The following is a 16584-nucleotide window of genomic DNA, read 5'->3' on the forward strand; positions in this document are numbered from 1 at the left end:
ACTGAGTCGTATACTCACGAACGCTGAATCCAATTAGGCTTAGCTTTACTATGCTATAGAAATTCCACCAATTTACGTTATGAATGAGGAAGAATAAAAGTTTCTGTTTTTTCTGACCATGTTCAGGCAAATGTACAAAAAAAAAAAAAAAAAAAAAAAAAAAAAAAATTCATATGATATTGACAAACTGGCACATCTTTTCTCTTTGCAAATTTCCCTTCCCTTCAACATAACAGTTTTGCTGATAAGTACAAATGGAGCTGCTTTCTGCTGCGGATGTTGTTCAGTTTGTCCGTGGCTACGGGCACAATATTTATCCTGAAAAAGGGGAATAAGAAGAGGTATTAGGAAATGGCTATCTGGTTAAGTAGCCAATCGGCTACACTTCACATTGAAATGCAAGTGGGGAGGACTGCGGCCTACATTTATTAACGAGGTGAAGGAGAAAAAAACACAATTTGTATCCCCCCCCATCTTATGCACGCAGGCGATGTCTTATATTTGTCACATCCATCTCAGCAAAAGGAAAAAAAAAAAAAAAATGGACACATTCGCAGCACAACTTTTTTTTAGCTATTACTCTGTCTGGATGTGCTTCGCCAATTCCGCGTTCATCAAAAATAAAGTTAAGAATAATTCACGTTTGCAAAATGTGGATGCGCACAACTGCATGGCGTTATCTGTGCTTGTGCCATTTTTTACAACTGTGTTGAGGTTAAAGGGCGCGTAGGGAAAGACAAAAAAGGTGCGTATGTTGCCGGTACGGTTACGTTTAGCGACGTCTACTCTGACCAGATGGCTATGAAACATTTCCACTTTTTTTACGTCAATTATGTTGAAGGAGCATTTGTACAGTATGCTATTTCGTTTGGCATAGTTGCAGTTCAATTGTATTACACTTTTATAGTTTCTTTTTTTTTTTTTTTTTTTTTTTTGTCCGCCCTGGTTGTTACTTCGCCGTAGTTGTCTTCTCTTCCAGTGCACGAAATTAATGTACAGTTGGTGAGAAATGTTTTGGAGGTAGCTCACGTGCTCGTGCATGTCATGGAAGACTATGTTTTTGTAACATTTGGAATTTTTAAAGTAAAGACAATTCTCGAGGGAGTATTTTTTTTTACTTTTTAATTTATATTTGTAATTTGTTTGTGAAATGGAGGGGTAGGTTAGAAACCTTTGGAGAGCGTCATTTCTGTGGTTCATGAGGCTCTGTTGTGTCTTCCCTTTTGAAGGGGTAACCGTGTGGGGCACGGTACCCCAATCATTCCCGTTTCCTAGCATGTGGGATGCACTCAACATACGATTCTCGTTGATAGCGTTGATGCAGGCGCCACCTCCGCTCTGCGCATAATCGAAATAATTTTTAAAGGTCTTCTCGCCCCCCAAATGCGTGGCCATCACTTTCTTCCAGTACATTAATATGTGCCCATAATTTTTCATCAGTTTGGGATACACCCATTTAATGGCTTCAATACAGAGACAGAGTTTAAAGTAGAGAGGGTATGTAATGTTAACAATTTTCGGTTTCTTCAATACAATCATTTTTTTTAGCAGGAATGTCACACATTTGGAGTATTCAGGCATAGGGGGTTCACAGGTGGGATGCCCTGGTGCGCGGAGAAAACTCCCCTTAGGGTGATTGACAAAATGTCTAATGGACATAACAACTGAGCTGAACAACAACTCGATCATATCATTTGCGTCCACATAGGACGAATTAATGGTGCATTTAAGGACTAAATATTTTCTTTTGTTTTTCCATTTTGAGGTAAATTTGAAAATTAAAAATTTGTTGTACTTGTTCATATGTTTAAAGCTGACATTCCGCTTAACCAGATCGTCCATTTTTTTTATTTTCCTTTTTAACATTTTTCTCTCCAGGTTTTTAGAAATTTTATTTATGTAGATTTTCCTTTCCTGTTGGTACTTTTTTAGATATTCCCAATTTCTGAATTTATACGTTAAAAAGAAATACTTTATGGCGTTTCTTATGGTAGACTTTGGTCTCTTCTTCTCACTGTACATGTGTGCAAACAGCTTTTCTCTTTTTCGGTTTGGACTTTCGATTTTTTGACTATCTAGGAAGGCCTTCATGAGCGTCCTCTCCAGTTGCTCGAAGTCTGCGGGGGGGAATGACGGTGACATGTCGATGACATGATGATGACACTGTGACGGTGATGTAATGGCATCCTGCAGAACTGCACACGCAGAAATAGTATACCCTGTCGGTTCGTCACCATAGCACGAAAATGTATGAACAGTGCAGGCGATAATGTGCAAAAAAAAAAAAAAAAAACTTTTTTTTAGCTAGTTGGACATTCCTCTTTTTTACCTGCTCGCGACACAGACGCGCTTTGTAACATATCCTTCAAGTGTACACCCCTGCTAGACAACACCATTTCGTCAATTTTGTATGAACTCAGAAAATTGAAGAAAAGAACGGTAGTGTCTGTGCTGATTGGTCGGTTCTCCATGCGGCGCACACTTTGTTGAAGATGGGACAGGACGAATTGTTCATTCATTAGCGGCTCAAACAGGTAGTTACTCCTTAGCATGTGAACGTTACAGAGAAAGATCCTTTCGTGTTCCATTTTGCACAAAAATTGGAGAATATCTTTGTTAATTTGGTTTATTATTTTTAAGAAATACGTGTTTATAGTTTTGTTTTTTTTGCATCTCCACTTTGTTCCAACGTAAAAATAGGTGTATGTTCCGTTCATCTTGGTGATTTTTTTTTGCAATTCGTGCAGATTTGTTACTGCCTTTACGAGGAGAGCGATTTCTTCACTGTGCAAGTTAGCACATCCCTTACCATTTAACACCTTGTGGACAATTTTTCTTATCAAAATGAAGATTCTTAAATTGAAGGATGACGTCATGAGATACACTTCATTGTACGGATTGCGTGCGTAATAAAATTGCAGTTTCCTTTTTTGTCTTCCATCCTTGTGTCTTGCGATCTTTGTAGAGTTAACCTTTCTGACTTGTCCATTTGCGCCATTCTTCGTTGCAAATACCCAATTTGTGGTATCATCCCAAGGGGAACGTTTATTCCGCCTCATTTTATTTATTTCACCCTCGTACGATTTGTAAACCTCGCTCGTCATGGAGCTGTTCATGTGGAAAATAAGTTGAACCGCATCAGAGAGGTCCCTCAGACGGGGGAAGTAGTCCGAACGGTTCATTCTCTTCAAAGTGGACAACAGACAAGTATCAATTTTTTTGAAGACCCTTTTTTGATATTTCCAAGTGGTGGGAATTACCAAAGTGGACGATAAAGCTCGATTAAGATGATCAAGTTGGAGGAAATCCCCATCTGTACTGTCACTGAGGAAGGAACAATAAAGTGCACTTAAGAAGTGGTTATGAAATTTGTTAAAATGAAAATGGAAGGAAAAGTAGGAAAACATATTTTTCACATTTTTAAAAGGTGGCTTATGGTTGACTACAAAATGACTTATATAATGAATACCGTCTTCATTAATGAATTTTTTTTTTTTTTGAATGACATTTAGGAGACTACATATGTGTTCGTCCTTCAAGTATATAATACCATTTTTGTTAAAAAGAAATCTAATTAAAAAATTCAGAATGCCATTTGGTATTCTTTCATCTCTCAGGTTGGAGATACTTTTCATCATGTCCACTATTTGTTCTGGAGTAAATTTATTTATTTTTTTTTCTATAAGGTTCATTAGCATGTGAAGCACTTCATCAGTTTGCGTTTGTCTTCTCTGGGAGAAGCAACTTAAAGTGACCACCAGACTTTTTGCATCAAACTTCAGGGGTAGGTGTTTGTAGCAGTGGAGGAGGAAGTCCACGGGGGGGTTTCTCCGAGGGAGGTTACAATCAGGATGACTACTAGGGCAGTCGCTTGAGAGACGATTCTCTCCGTCTTTATCATTTGTGTAGTGATTTTCATCTCGGATGTCACATACCCTTATCAGTGGCACAAGGATCCGTGCGCTCAGCTCATTCTTCACCCTCTTTATCAGCTTCAACTGAATAGCCGCCGACCCTGTGTTTCCTCCCTTTTCCTGAGGGGAGGTACGAACCGAATTCAGTTCTCGCTCCTCTAAGTGGATCCCCATTGGAGACTTCTTATCCTTTTGTGAATCCAACTGGGGGGTTCCTTTTTTTGACACTTTTACTTCCCCATTGGGATCCTTTTCTTTAGGATGTCCTAAAAGGGAATCCCTCAATCTGTACAGACGCTTCCTCTCCAGTCGGTTATAAAGGACATGTTCAGATTTTAACTTCTTCAGAAGGAGGAGTGCTATTTCTTTCTTCAAGTGATTAATGAATGCTTTGTTGAGGCAATCCTGCGGAGTTATAAATTTGTTCAGCTTTTCCATGGGGATTTTTTCCTTCTTCAAAATTTCAATGAGGCGGAATATGATATCAACGGAATTGAGGGGGCTATTCGTTTTGGCAGACTCCCCTGTTTTGGCAGACTCCCCTGTTTTTGCAGACCCCCATGTTTTGGTAACCTCGTCAAATCTTAGCTTGTAAAATAGATCGAAGAATTTTGAATTGATTTTTCGACCACCTCGTCTATGCGTCTTTGCCTCCTCGTATGTACTTCCCCGTTGGAATTCTTCCCGATCTGACAGACGTTTGTGCATTTTCAGGTATGCATTCAGCACATTATGCAACTGGTGTAGGGAGAAGGAGTACATCCTATGGAGGAACATAAAATTGATTTTGTAAAGGAGAACGCAACTCAAGGCGTTAAGCTTTTCTACATTGGACAAAACAAACAGAAGGGATATCAAATCGGAGTTGCTCATGGAATGCTCATTAAGAAGACGCAAAAACATATAATTGAAATATCGTTCATTGAAATAATTTAATTTAATGAAGGCATGTAGAATACTGAGGAGGTCCTTTATGTTTGTGTCTTGCAGACTGAGCGATGGGATGACTTCACAAATATCTTCCAGTACGTTAACATTCTTGTAGTTGTACGCTTGGCATTTATCCAAAATCGTCATTACACCTTTTATACTTCCCACATGGTATTGCATCACCAACCTGTTTTGTTTTCCTTCTTCATTTCCTTCGTCCTGATAATTCTTTATCACCATGATGTTATGTTTCCTCGTGTGGGGCATGATTGGCCTGCTTTCTCGACAGGTACCCTGTGGAGACGTACTAATGAGTGATTCGTGGGAGGAGGTCTCGACCTTAAGGTTCCTTCCCCTTTTGCCATTAGTATATCCGTCTTCAGGATTCCTTTCTCCTTGTGGGGGCGCCCCATGGGGTGTGGAGGCAACCCATGCAGAACCATTTTCAGCAGAAGGGACGCTTAGGTAACTCCCCTTTCGTGGTGGCAAAAAATCACTTCTCCCTTTTGTGTGCGTTCCCACATTATTACTGAGGAGGGAAAAGCTCCTTTCCTTTTCTGCATACTCAATCACCTGTGTGAGTATCCCCTTTTTGTATGATAAGGTTACCGTTTCTTTATACTGATCGTTGTATGGTACGTGTTGAATGTGACACTGGATTTTTTTATTTCTCCTTACCTTTTCTCTGTATAGGATTTTCTTGATGTGGTTAATTTTTCTAGCATAGGCGAGCATTGTGCGTGCGGTATTCCTTTAGGTCAGGCATTTTTTTTTTTTTTTTTTTTTCCACGTAGCCAGTTTGAGGAAGTTACTTTGTGTTGAGCGCCTTTTTGGGAGCCAAATTATGTTTAGTATTTTTGTGGTCATCGCATTTATGAGTAGTCCACCCTGCGAGGAAGTCCCCTTTTTTGATATTCAGCGTGCGATCGCCTCACCGGTACTGCTTCCTCGTGTGCCACGCCTTGCAACGTCGTTTCCACGGCTAACTTGATTCTGCGGAACGGAAGAATTAATCAACTACAGTGTATTAGCTTACCTAGATGTGTTCACTTGTGCATCTTCGGTGAAGCCATATAGACTACGCGGTGTATATGTTTCTATTTTATTTTTTCCCTTTTTTTCTCCTTCTCCTTCAACTCACCTTTTTTTTTTTTTTTTTTTGTTCTATACACCCTTTTCGGGTGTACTTTTGCCCCTTCTTCGACGGAATGATTAAGGAGGCAGACCATATTGAAGTCCTAACACGCAGAATCAGCTGAACATCAGGCCATAATTGTTGTTCTTATAAACTGAAACCTTAACCCGAAGTACAGAATCGTACACCCCTAAAAGTGCAAAATCCTACACTTACACACCCTAAAAATGTGAAGTCCTATTACTATACCCTAAAATATTACTCCTAAACAATAAGAGCTGATATCCTACAACCTTAAAACGAAACACGCAAACCTACTCCTATACACTGGAACCAGAAAATCAAGTGAGAAATCCTACCTCTATACCATGAACGGGATTTCTGGAACTTGGAGATATAACCATAAATTACTAAATGGACACCTAATCCTTGAACCCTAAACCCTGAACCCTAAAACGTGAAAACTACAACCAGAATACTAAATCCTAAACATTAAACCTAAGACCTGACCCTTGAATCATCAAACCCTAAACCCGGAAACCTAAACCCTAAAAATTAAAACCTGAACTCTAAGACCGTGAAACCTAAACCCTAAACTACATTAGGAATAAGCGTAAGCATTTTCATTTGTGAACAGTAATTTAGCATATATATGTTTGCATAATGCACTTTTTTTTTTTTTTTCTCTACTCGTGTTGTGAGTTCACATATATCTTTCACTAATTATCTATGATTGTATGGATTGCCAGGAATGAGGAGGGGTGGTGGTGCAGATGTATTCCCTTTTTTTTTTTTAGTTTAAATTATGCAAAATTGTTATTATCCCTTTTTAATTAGCAATTTCTGTCTCCTTAAGGAATTAATATATAATATATGTTCTCAAATTTTTATAAGGGATAAATTGCGATACCTTTATATACATGGTTATCTGATGCATATATATATTACCTTATGGTTGCTTAGGGAAGGGGAAATTTGAACAAAACGTATTCATATTATTGGGGGGGAGTGAAAAATACAGGAATACTACATATATTTTTTTTTTATGTATAATCATTACATAAGGAGAGGGGCGTTGGGGGGGGGAGGGGTAAAAATTCATATATATACTAATTCTGTATGAATGAACATATATAGGGGGGAAAACATACTTTTCTTAGCCTAAATTTGTTACATATATAGGGAAATATATGCATCTGTCCATTAACAATGTCGACGGTAATGAGCATATTAAAGGGGTGCTCCTTTTCCTTCCACTTTTTTTAACATAACGGTGGAGCATATATATATATATGTATATACGTATATATAGCACCTTATACACGTAGTATAGTATAGAATAATGGGAATGTGGGAGAATCATGTATTTATGTCTATATATGTATACGTACATATGTATCTATATTTATATATATGTAGATATAGATATTTCACCTTCCTGTGAATTATATATTTTGTAGGCACCAAATTTGAAGAACTTACCTTCCAGGACCGACTACTATACTAAATTCAACACCGGCCAGTATGGGGAGAGTTATGGGAATTCTTGTACTTTGGGGTGGGAAGATAAATTGAAGGGTAAATTAAGTAAGTACGGCGGTCTCTCCAATATGGAGACGAGGATCATGAATGCATATTGCTATGCATGTAAGAAGAAGGAACAGACGGAGTCTGATCACGGTAACCCATGCCGTTTCTTTTATTACTGGTTGGGGAATATGGTCCCCAAGGGTGCAAATACATATAACTTATCCGAAGTCCTGGATTCAATTTACCAGGCCTTCGAAGGTACTCCCTATAAAAATAAATGTGAAATTAATTACGAAGATGTTGAAGAAATCAATTTTGACCTAAGGAGGAGGATACATGATTTTGCTTATAACTATAAGACTATACAAGGACTTGTAGATAAATGTGGGCATACAGAAGCTAAGGAATATTTACGGTACTTGCAAAGAATTAGTGGAGCATGTAGAATTGTGGGGGTAGACTGTCCAGACGGGGAGGCACGTGAAAGTGGTACATACTGTTCCGATTATAAGGAAAAATATAAGGCGTATTGTGAGGATAAGCTGGAAGAACTGCAAGGAAAATTGACCACTTTTCTCAATCCAAATTCAAACGAAGCCGGTTCTTCCGGTTCCTTTTCTGAATCGGGAGGACATCATAATGGGTTAGCTGGTGCGGAAGGAAAAGGTGGTTCGGATGGTGGTGGAAGTCACCAAAAGGTTAGTAATAGTTTTTTGCATTGGTTAGTTGAAATGGATAAAATATTGCAAGTTATTTTCTCCATATTGGACATGCATGCATTACTATGTACACATGTAACATGTTCCCAATTATGACAATACAGTAAAAATGTAAAAACGTACACATTTTTATAATTCCATTTGTAGGAAGATGATTTGAGTTGGTTACCTTCCAAAGAAGCGTACAGGGAAATTGTCAGTATTACTGACCCCTGTGAGGGACATCATGATTTGATTTCAGAAGTACAAGGAGCATTAGGGGAATATAATGTTCTTGGAGGAGAAGCTAATAGTATTGCGAAATGGTTTTGTTACCCACTTGGTAAAGAAAGCACCCTGTCGACGGACAATTCAGCATGTTATTATTTATATTATCACGTGGGAGATTCGTATTCTAGCTATTTTCATAAAGATGATTCACCATTCTGGAATTTTATGGATAAAATCAGTGAACAGTTAGGGAAACTGCCCGTTGGTAAAGAGAAAAAGTGTCAAATTGAGCTTAGCAACATTGACAAGAACAATTTCATATGGGAGAAAAGAGTATATGATTTTTATAAGGACTATCAAACTATAAAGGAAAAATTACAGGAGACTAAACCCCCCTGTAGTCGAGAATTGGACCAATACCTGACAGAAGCGGCCATAGGATATAAGCTTATAGATATATACTGCAAGAGCAACCGTTCTACCCCTTCTGGTAGTAAGGACAACGCATATTGTGTAAAATTTAACACCGACTATAAACAACGCAATCCTTGGGAACTCTTAAATTCGACGTGTAAAACGGAGCTGGAGGATGAAATTTCAGCATATTCCGAAACTTCAGATATAAATCCCCACGGAGAACCAGAAGAAGTCCCAGTATCTCCAGCCACTACCCCAACTGTCTCTTCTGGAGAAGTATCCTCCACTGTCCCTTCCCCAACCACCGACCCCATTTTCTCTTTTGCAAGAGACGGCCCTATTGCCACCTCCGGATTGGTTGCAGTTGGATTACCTGCCATTGCATATTTTTTATATAAAGTAAGTGGATAAAATTACAACAACCCGTAATATGTACCATATATACTCTATATATCATATATATATGTATATATACACATATATATATGTATGTACATACGCCATCAACACCCTTCCTATCGTAGCATACTTCCTTACCTTTCTGGTTACATGAACAATTTGGAGGAAGGAGCAATCACATGAGCAGGAGCCGAAGGAGGGCGAGAAGATCTACTGGTCCTAATTTTAGTAATTTTACAGAAGATGTTTCTACCGAAGTGCCAACGGAATATTCATCATACCTGTCGACACTATACCCACTGGAAGAATCCATAGAAGATAATTCTACCACATATTATGAAGAATCGCCGCAACCATCACCCAGACGGCGTGGGCAACAACAAGAACAACGAAGAAGACGAGGACCGGCACCACCATCTAGAAGAAGGGAAAGAACAGACAATGAATATAGATATGGAAGAGGCCAAAATATTAGTTATTATCGCATGTAACATATATTAATGTGTAGTATTTCCTTTCCTCTGCCTACCGAAGGAAAGGGGAAAGGAATTTATAAATAATCATGCGCACAGTTTATATTCCGTGTGTAAGGAAGGAGAATGGCATTTCTTCCTTCCTTTATTCTCTTTCTTCCTTTTTTTTTGTTTCATTAATTCTTTCTTTTTTTTCGTTTTTTCCCTTCTATTTTTTTTTTTTTTTTGTTTATTCCCTTGGACTTGTATCTTTAACTAAATAAGGGAAAGTACTCCAAACAGAGTATGCAAAGAATTGTTGACCTCTTCAAGGAAATATTTAAAGAGAAGAAATTATAAACATAAAAGCTTGCGTAAATTTTTCATGAACATTTGGAATGGTCAATGAAAAAATTGAAAGCAACTGATGGAAGTAAAAAGTTCAATGACAAGTCAGTTAAGTGAAGAATTTACCATAAGGCCAATGAAATGAAGAAAAGTTCTTTGGCCTATATTAAGTACACATAAAAATTAACACCTCAGTAAAATAGAAAAAAAAAAAACAATTAAAAATAAAATGAAAAAATCCTTGTAAAGAAATGACGAATGAAATAAAATTGAGGAGTCCTCAAGTCACGTGTATAAATGTGTATTCTCATAATTTTCTTCTTTTTTTTTTTTTTTACCTTCTAAAAGGGGAACGTCAAAACGATGCAAATTTTTTTTTTTTTTGTGGTGGCGGGGTTATTTTTAGCTCGTTTCACCTGAATAATTTTTTTTTTTTTTTTTTTTTTTTTTGGAAAATCTCCCTGAGTAGCTCCTCAATCTCGCAAAGCCCAACATTGTCATGGAACCCACTTCACATGGGTAACTTGGGAAGTTTGTGGATTAAGAAGTTCGCTCATTGGCGAGCTACAGAATTCGGCGGAATAGCTGAAGGATGGACGACTCGTTCTCTTCCTCCGCTGCTCCGCATTCAAAAAGCGCACCTGCCATTGCAACTGTGCGAGGTTGCCTGAGGCGCCACACCCACCCCTCCTTGACGGAACGTTAAAACTTTGCAGAGTGAGTGTTGTTAATTCGTCTTCTCACTCCTCCCCCCTAGTAAATAAAGGACTTCCTCCTAACAGAAATTATCACCCCCCTTAAATTACACATTACGGGTGGCACATAAAAGGTGTATACCCCTTCCTTTTGAGTTTTCCTTTGATAAGTTCCTTTTTTTTTTTTTTTTTTTCTGTAACAGTAATGGAACTTACCCATGGGTTCTCTCTTTGCAGGACGATTTTTTAGCCACCATGTTTTTGATTCACCGCTAAGCGACTCACCCCAGTAGTGCGGCACATATGGACAAAAGCGCATCGGTGCATGATGGCAAGGCATCCCCCCAACCTCAGAGTTCAGGTGCTCTTGGATAGAATTTCCACTACATTCTGAAGGCCGATAATATATGCTACCATGAGGAAGAAGGAAGAGTCCATTTTTAGTGCAGTTTGCTTTTTTTTCTCCTTCCTTGAAGGTATCTGTAGCTATAAGGGCATGTATATTTGCCCCGACACACCCAAAGTGCATCGCTGTGTATTCCGGCCAGCCCCTCTCACACTGTGGGAGTAAGGCCGACTAACGAGTACGAATAAAATGAAAAGGAAAGAAATACTCACAGTAACAGTGATACTGCTCGTTTATGTCATTACACAACAGTGGTCGTCTCTCTGTTTTAGGAGGACGCACAAAGTTGCTCAGATCCTAAATGAATATCTCTTCGATGGATACAGTAAAGCAGTCAGCCCTTGCTTCATAAGAGCGGTAAAATATGATAAGAAGCGCAAATGCGCTCTAAAGGAACACAGGAATAAAATTAGGGATGTGGTTAGGCATTCGGTGAATCTTCCCGTTCAGGTTATGCCCACCACGTATGCCAGTTTCGACAGGTAGGCGAAGGACGGGTCCTTTGATTACATTTGGTAGTGAAGGAGCGGAGAATGAAGTTCCACTCTCCCCGTAGCGCCGCTCCATTTACACACATTCCAACATGTTTTCTTTTCATCTGTTTTTCCCCCTTTTTTTCCAGGCAAAAAGATATACAGGATCTCTGGAATAGCGAACGGGTTTACGAAGAACGGAACTTTGCCAACGTGAAAAGGTGCATACGGGATGGAAGGAAGAAGAAGGAAAAAAAATCTATCCTTAGAGAGGAGAAAAATGGGTTCAGAAAATGTGGAGCGCTAACGGGGAGAAAAAAACCCGCTCAGACAGAACCAATGATTAAGAAAAAAAAAGTCATCACAAATTTGAGATGGACAGAAGTGATTGGCAATATCTCCAACAAGGGAAGGCGTACCCAGGATGGATACAGAAGAGACAACTATGTAGATCCATTTGGAAAATCCATCCCTCAAAATCTTGAAAAAAAGAAAAGACTAATCCATTTTTACAAGAAGGTATATCGTAAAATACGCATAATTCACGATGGACCACCCTATGCAAACAACGATATTCACATAGGGCACATATTAAATAAAATTATAAAGGATATATATTTAAAATATTTGTTAATGAGGAATTATTGCGTGATGTTGATACATGGGTTCGATACGCATGGGTTACCTATAGAATATCAGGTGATGAAAATGCTGAACATTAAAAACGTGCAAGAGATTAGTTTGCCCGATTTTCCCAAAGGTAGTAATAAGCAAAACTTCCAAATTTTTATACTCAATAAGGGAAAGATACCAGAGGGGCGAAGTGAAGAACATTTCCTTACCAGGTGGCTAACGAATAAAGAGAAACGACATAACATGGAGATGTATCCGAATCGGTTGTCAGATAGACGTTCCACCTTTTTGCGTAACCTATTGCACCGTGAAGATGTCCCTCTTGTTAGCCTTAGCCAAACGGAGAAAAAAATAATGTACTTCAAAAGTTTATGCAAATCATACGCCTCCCACTTTATCAACGAACAGTTCATGTCTCTGGTCTCCTACGGTATATGGGGCTTGTGGGATTATACCTACGTTACCTTTTATAATATCTATGAGGCAATTCAAAGGGCCATCTTTCGGAGCCTCCTGAAGCACGTAAGCATGGCTAACGCGGTAATGCCGTAACCACGTAATATGGTTAACGTAGAGAAAGTGTATCCTCATTTTACTCTCCATACATGAGTGTTTTTTTCACTTCCCCTTTTCGCCATCGCAGAAACACATCTACGTGAGCAACCGACCAATATACCACAGCTATGCGACGCAGACGGTTTTGTCAGACAGTGAAATTATTTATAAAAGACGAACCTGCAATTCCTTCTACTTCTTTTTCGACATGAAAGGAGTGAGTGATTCCTTAGCGCTGAAACTTTTGGGAGCAAGTGCACGGAACGAACCCATCAGGGAGATGCTTCAGGTCGGAGATCACCCATTGAGTGATCACGAACTGGAGGTTATTTGCACCAATTTGGGTTCTTCTCCCAGGGGAGTCTCCAGCGATGAGAAAGTACTAAGAGAGTTATTAGACCGAACAAAGGAAATGATAAAGAGGAAATTGAAGATACTTGTGTTCACTACCCAAATGTATACCATCTTTAACAACAAGTGTTTGTTGATGCATGCAGAATATATATATGAAATTGTCAAGGTGAAGTTTGAAAAAGAAGATTCTCTTTTTTTTCTCATTTGCGAAAAATCACTAGATATGTTCATGGATTATGTAAAAAAATATTACTTAAAGGGTAGCAAAATTTTGGAAATGAAAAAAATAATGAAACTGAAAGGAAAGGAACTGGACAAATGTACTTACCTCAACTTTGTAAATCAAGTGGAAAATAATTTTGTCTTCGTATCGAAGAATGAAATAGATGAATCTTTCGGTTCTGGTATTGTGCACGTTGCCCCTGCACATGGATTTTCCGACTACAACGTGTATTACCAGAATAATGAACGCCGGAAGGTACACCTTGGCCAGGAGCACTACCACGAAGATAAAGGACGAGGGGATACGCAAATGGAAAATTTCACAAAAGAAGAGAAAATTAAAAAAAATTTTCATATAGGAGAAGTGAACTCCGTGGATGAAAATGTGATTGATCAGAACGATGATCTGAAGGAGGAGTATGCAAAGGTGGTACGACAGAATTGCTGGAAAAATGCGAATCTTATAAGAGAGGATGCAATGTCGGGTAAGGGAGAAATGAGCCCCTTGCTTAGGAACCTGTTACATGGAGATGTGGAATCCACCCCCAAAATTAACATCAATCGGGAGGATATTCACTTGATCTTCTACTATGCCTTCCACAAGAATGTGTTGTTTCACTTCCCCTACGAACACCTGTACACATACGATTGGAGATCGCACACAAGCGTACAGATAAAGTCACTTCTCCAAATTTACGTAGACATAGAAAAGATAAAACAGAACAAGGCATTTTATGAAAGCATTAGGAGAGTGAACTTTGTGAATGACCACGTGAAGGATGCTTTAATAAAAAACATTGAGAACCGAAATGAATGGTGCATAAGTAGGCAGAAGTACTGGGGGGTAAATATTCCCCTAAGGGATTTAATCATAGGTGGAGATTCAAAGGTTAGCTTCCGCCAACAGATATTGGACGTGTGGTTTGATTCCTCCGTTTCTTATCTCTATGTCATGTACATGTGCAAGCATATCCTCTTCAATCAATATTTTAGAAGGATGATCTCCTCTCGGAGGAGAAAGAAGAGCGCACACACATTCCTAGGTAAAAGCACCAGTAGTGATGATCCTCCCTTTTTTAACGTATACGATGTGTATAACCAATTAGAGGGAGAAAATAGGGGGAGAGAAGAGTCGGGGGATGGTACGCAGAAGGAGGATCTCCTCAACGATATAATGAGGAAGAGGAAAATATTCGATCCGGAAATAATGTACCAACGGTTAATGAAGAGACTGAAAAGTGAAAAGAGTTATCTGAAGTTTGGAAGTGTTAATGATATTGTCCATTCGTATAGGAACCGAAAAAAGAAGGGTTCTTTTTTTGTGAAAGACATGGGAATACACCTATGCTGTGAGGGGGTGGATCAGATTAGGGGGTGGTTCCAATCCTTTTTTTTTGTTTACTTTTTCCTAAACAGTATTCGCAAGAAGGATGGCGTAAGGGTAGAGGCGGGGATAAATACGCATAGAAAGGTCGGAGTAAATTCCGAGAGTAACGTATGGCCAAAGGAGGATGACGCCCTTCCAATCCGAAACGTAATAGTACATAACTACGTTGTGGATGAAAAAAACGTAAAGTTGAGCAAAAGTTTGAACAATGTAATATCCCCCCGTAAGTTGTTCCCACTACGGGGAAATCGAAGTAGCACTACTAACGCGGTATCAAGTGAAGGAACTTGTACCGAAGAGAATGTTACGAGGAGAAAGATACCACTGGAAGGAAATGTAATAAAAAAAAAAAAGATTTCAAAAAGAACCCCCCCCCCTGAAGGAAAACACTTTAACGCTGACATCGTGAGGCTGTGGGTTTGTTGCTACAACTTCGTTAACAAGAACGTATCAGTAAGTCACAAAATTTTGGAGGAAATAAACAAACATATTTATTTGAAGATTTACAATACATTAAAATTTCTGTTGAACAATCTATACGACTTTGATTTTTCCGATGTAAAGTTGGTGGAAGGGGAAAAAGAACTTCAAATGATGGACGAATATATCTTGTCCAAAGGGGATAATACAATACGGTTATGCCTGAAGGCGTATGGAAAGTTCCAGTTGCAAATTCTTTTGAAGCATATAATGAATTTTATTAATCGTGATTTGGCTATTTACCTTGATTACTCTAAAGATAGACTGTACATACATGAGAGGAACTCCATAAGTAGGAGGAAATGCCAGAAGATTTTTTACAACATCTTGATGGACATGCTGAAAATTCTAGCACCCCTTGTTCCCCACCTGTGTGAGGATGTGTACGGTACACTACTATCGTTGAAGGAGAAAGTTGGAAAGGTACCCCTTGAAGAAAGAAAAAGAGGCAAACACAAATCCCTTTTCTTTTGCCAAATGCCAACAGTTAGAAGGAGAAAAGAAGTCCACCTGGAAACCCTTTTTTTTGTAAAATATTTTGTACATAAACAGATGAATGCATTTCTCTCCAATTCGCTAGAAGGCGTAGTTTATCTGTATTCAGATAACGAAGATGTAATAAGGTTGGTGAAGCATTTTTTGAAAACGCCTGATCCACTATCGAGTTTTAACAACCATGATGATCTGCGCTTTCTTTTCAACGTTTCCAACGTTATCCTATGTGAAAACTTAATGGACTTGAGGAAAATGGACCCGGCGTTCCGCACGTACAAAATTCCACTTGTTCGTGCAGGGGAGGATGGACCACAAGAGTATGATGAGGTCGATCAGCTCCTGAGGGCGAACCAAACTGAGGAAAACCCTTTCCAGGATATACTTCGTGCGGGAAACACGTCCAAGCAGGCCACCATCAGCGTTGGGATCGGCAAATCTACCGGGGCCAAATGCACGAGGTACGTTCTCATCCGCCGAGCGAGTATCCTACATTTATACCATGTTGTTACCACTCCACTTTACGCCGCCAACCTACATGGATACCCTTTTTTTTTTCTCTTTTTTTTTTTTTTTTAATGATTTCCCATCGCAGGTGTTGGATGTACGGAACGGTCAGAGCGTTTGAAGGCGAACTCTTTTGCCCGAGGTGCCTCAGCGTGGTGAAGAAATACTTCAATTAGGGTGTAATTCAAGGAATGACAGAGCGGGTGAAGGAGCGCGTGAAGGTTACGCCTTCCCCGATGCGCTTCCAATAAGGTTGAAACAAGTACACATTTTTTTTCTGTGTTCTTAAATCAGTTTGAAAGGTTTCACCATACGGTTCTTCAATT

At 39.0% G+C, this 16584-nt stretch overlaps 3 protein-coding genes across 3 annotated transcripts; 2 read left to right on the forward strand and 1 right to left on the reverse strand.

The window, feature by feature from the left end:
* Window positions 1–224: 224 nt before the first annotated feature.
* Window positions 225–5579, reverse strand: PKNH_1444300 (conserved Plasmodium protein, unknown function; the record flags this gene model as incomplete). The annotated part of the gene is made up of 3 exons (XM_002262284.1): window positions 225–318; window positions 581–2117; window positions 2330–5579. The coding sequence occupies 3 exons, from the start codon at window positions 5577–5579 to the stop codon at window positions 225–227; spliced, it is 4881 nt and encodes a 1626-aa protein (XP_002262320.1).
* A 1609-nt stretch (window positions 5580–7188) lies between these two features.
* Window positions 7189–9745, forward strand: PKNH_1444400 (KIR protein; the record flags this gene model as incomplete). Its single annotated transcript, XM_002262285.1, has 4 exons — window positions 7189–7197; window positions 7440–8207; window positions 8376–9254; window positions 9380–9745. The coding sequence occupies 4 exons, from the start codon at window positions 7189–7191 to the stop codon at window positions 9743–9745; spliced, it is 2022 nt and encodes a 673-aa protein (XP_002262321.1).
* Window positions 9746–11344: 1599 nt separating this feature from the next.
* Window positions 11345–16434, forward strand: PKNH_1444500 (isoleucine--tRNA ligase, putative; the record flags this gene model as incomplete). The annotated part of the gene is made up of 4 exons (XM_002262286.1): window positions 11345–11637; window positions 11778–12783; window positions 12905–16212; window positions 16347–16434. The coding sequence occupies 4 exons, from the start codon at window positions 11345–11347 to the stop codon at window positions 16432–16434; spliced, it is 4695 nt and encodes a 1564-aa protein (XP_002262322.1).
* Window positions 16435–16584: the final 150 nt, after the last annotated feature.

This window comes from Plasmodium knowlesi, assembly GCF_000006355.2.
Source record: "Plasmodium knowlesi strain H genome assembly, chromosome: 14".
NCBI lineage: Eukaryota > Apicomplexa > Aconoidasida > Haemosporida > Plasmodiidae > Plasmodium > Plasmodium knowlesi.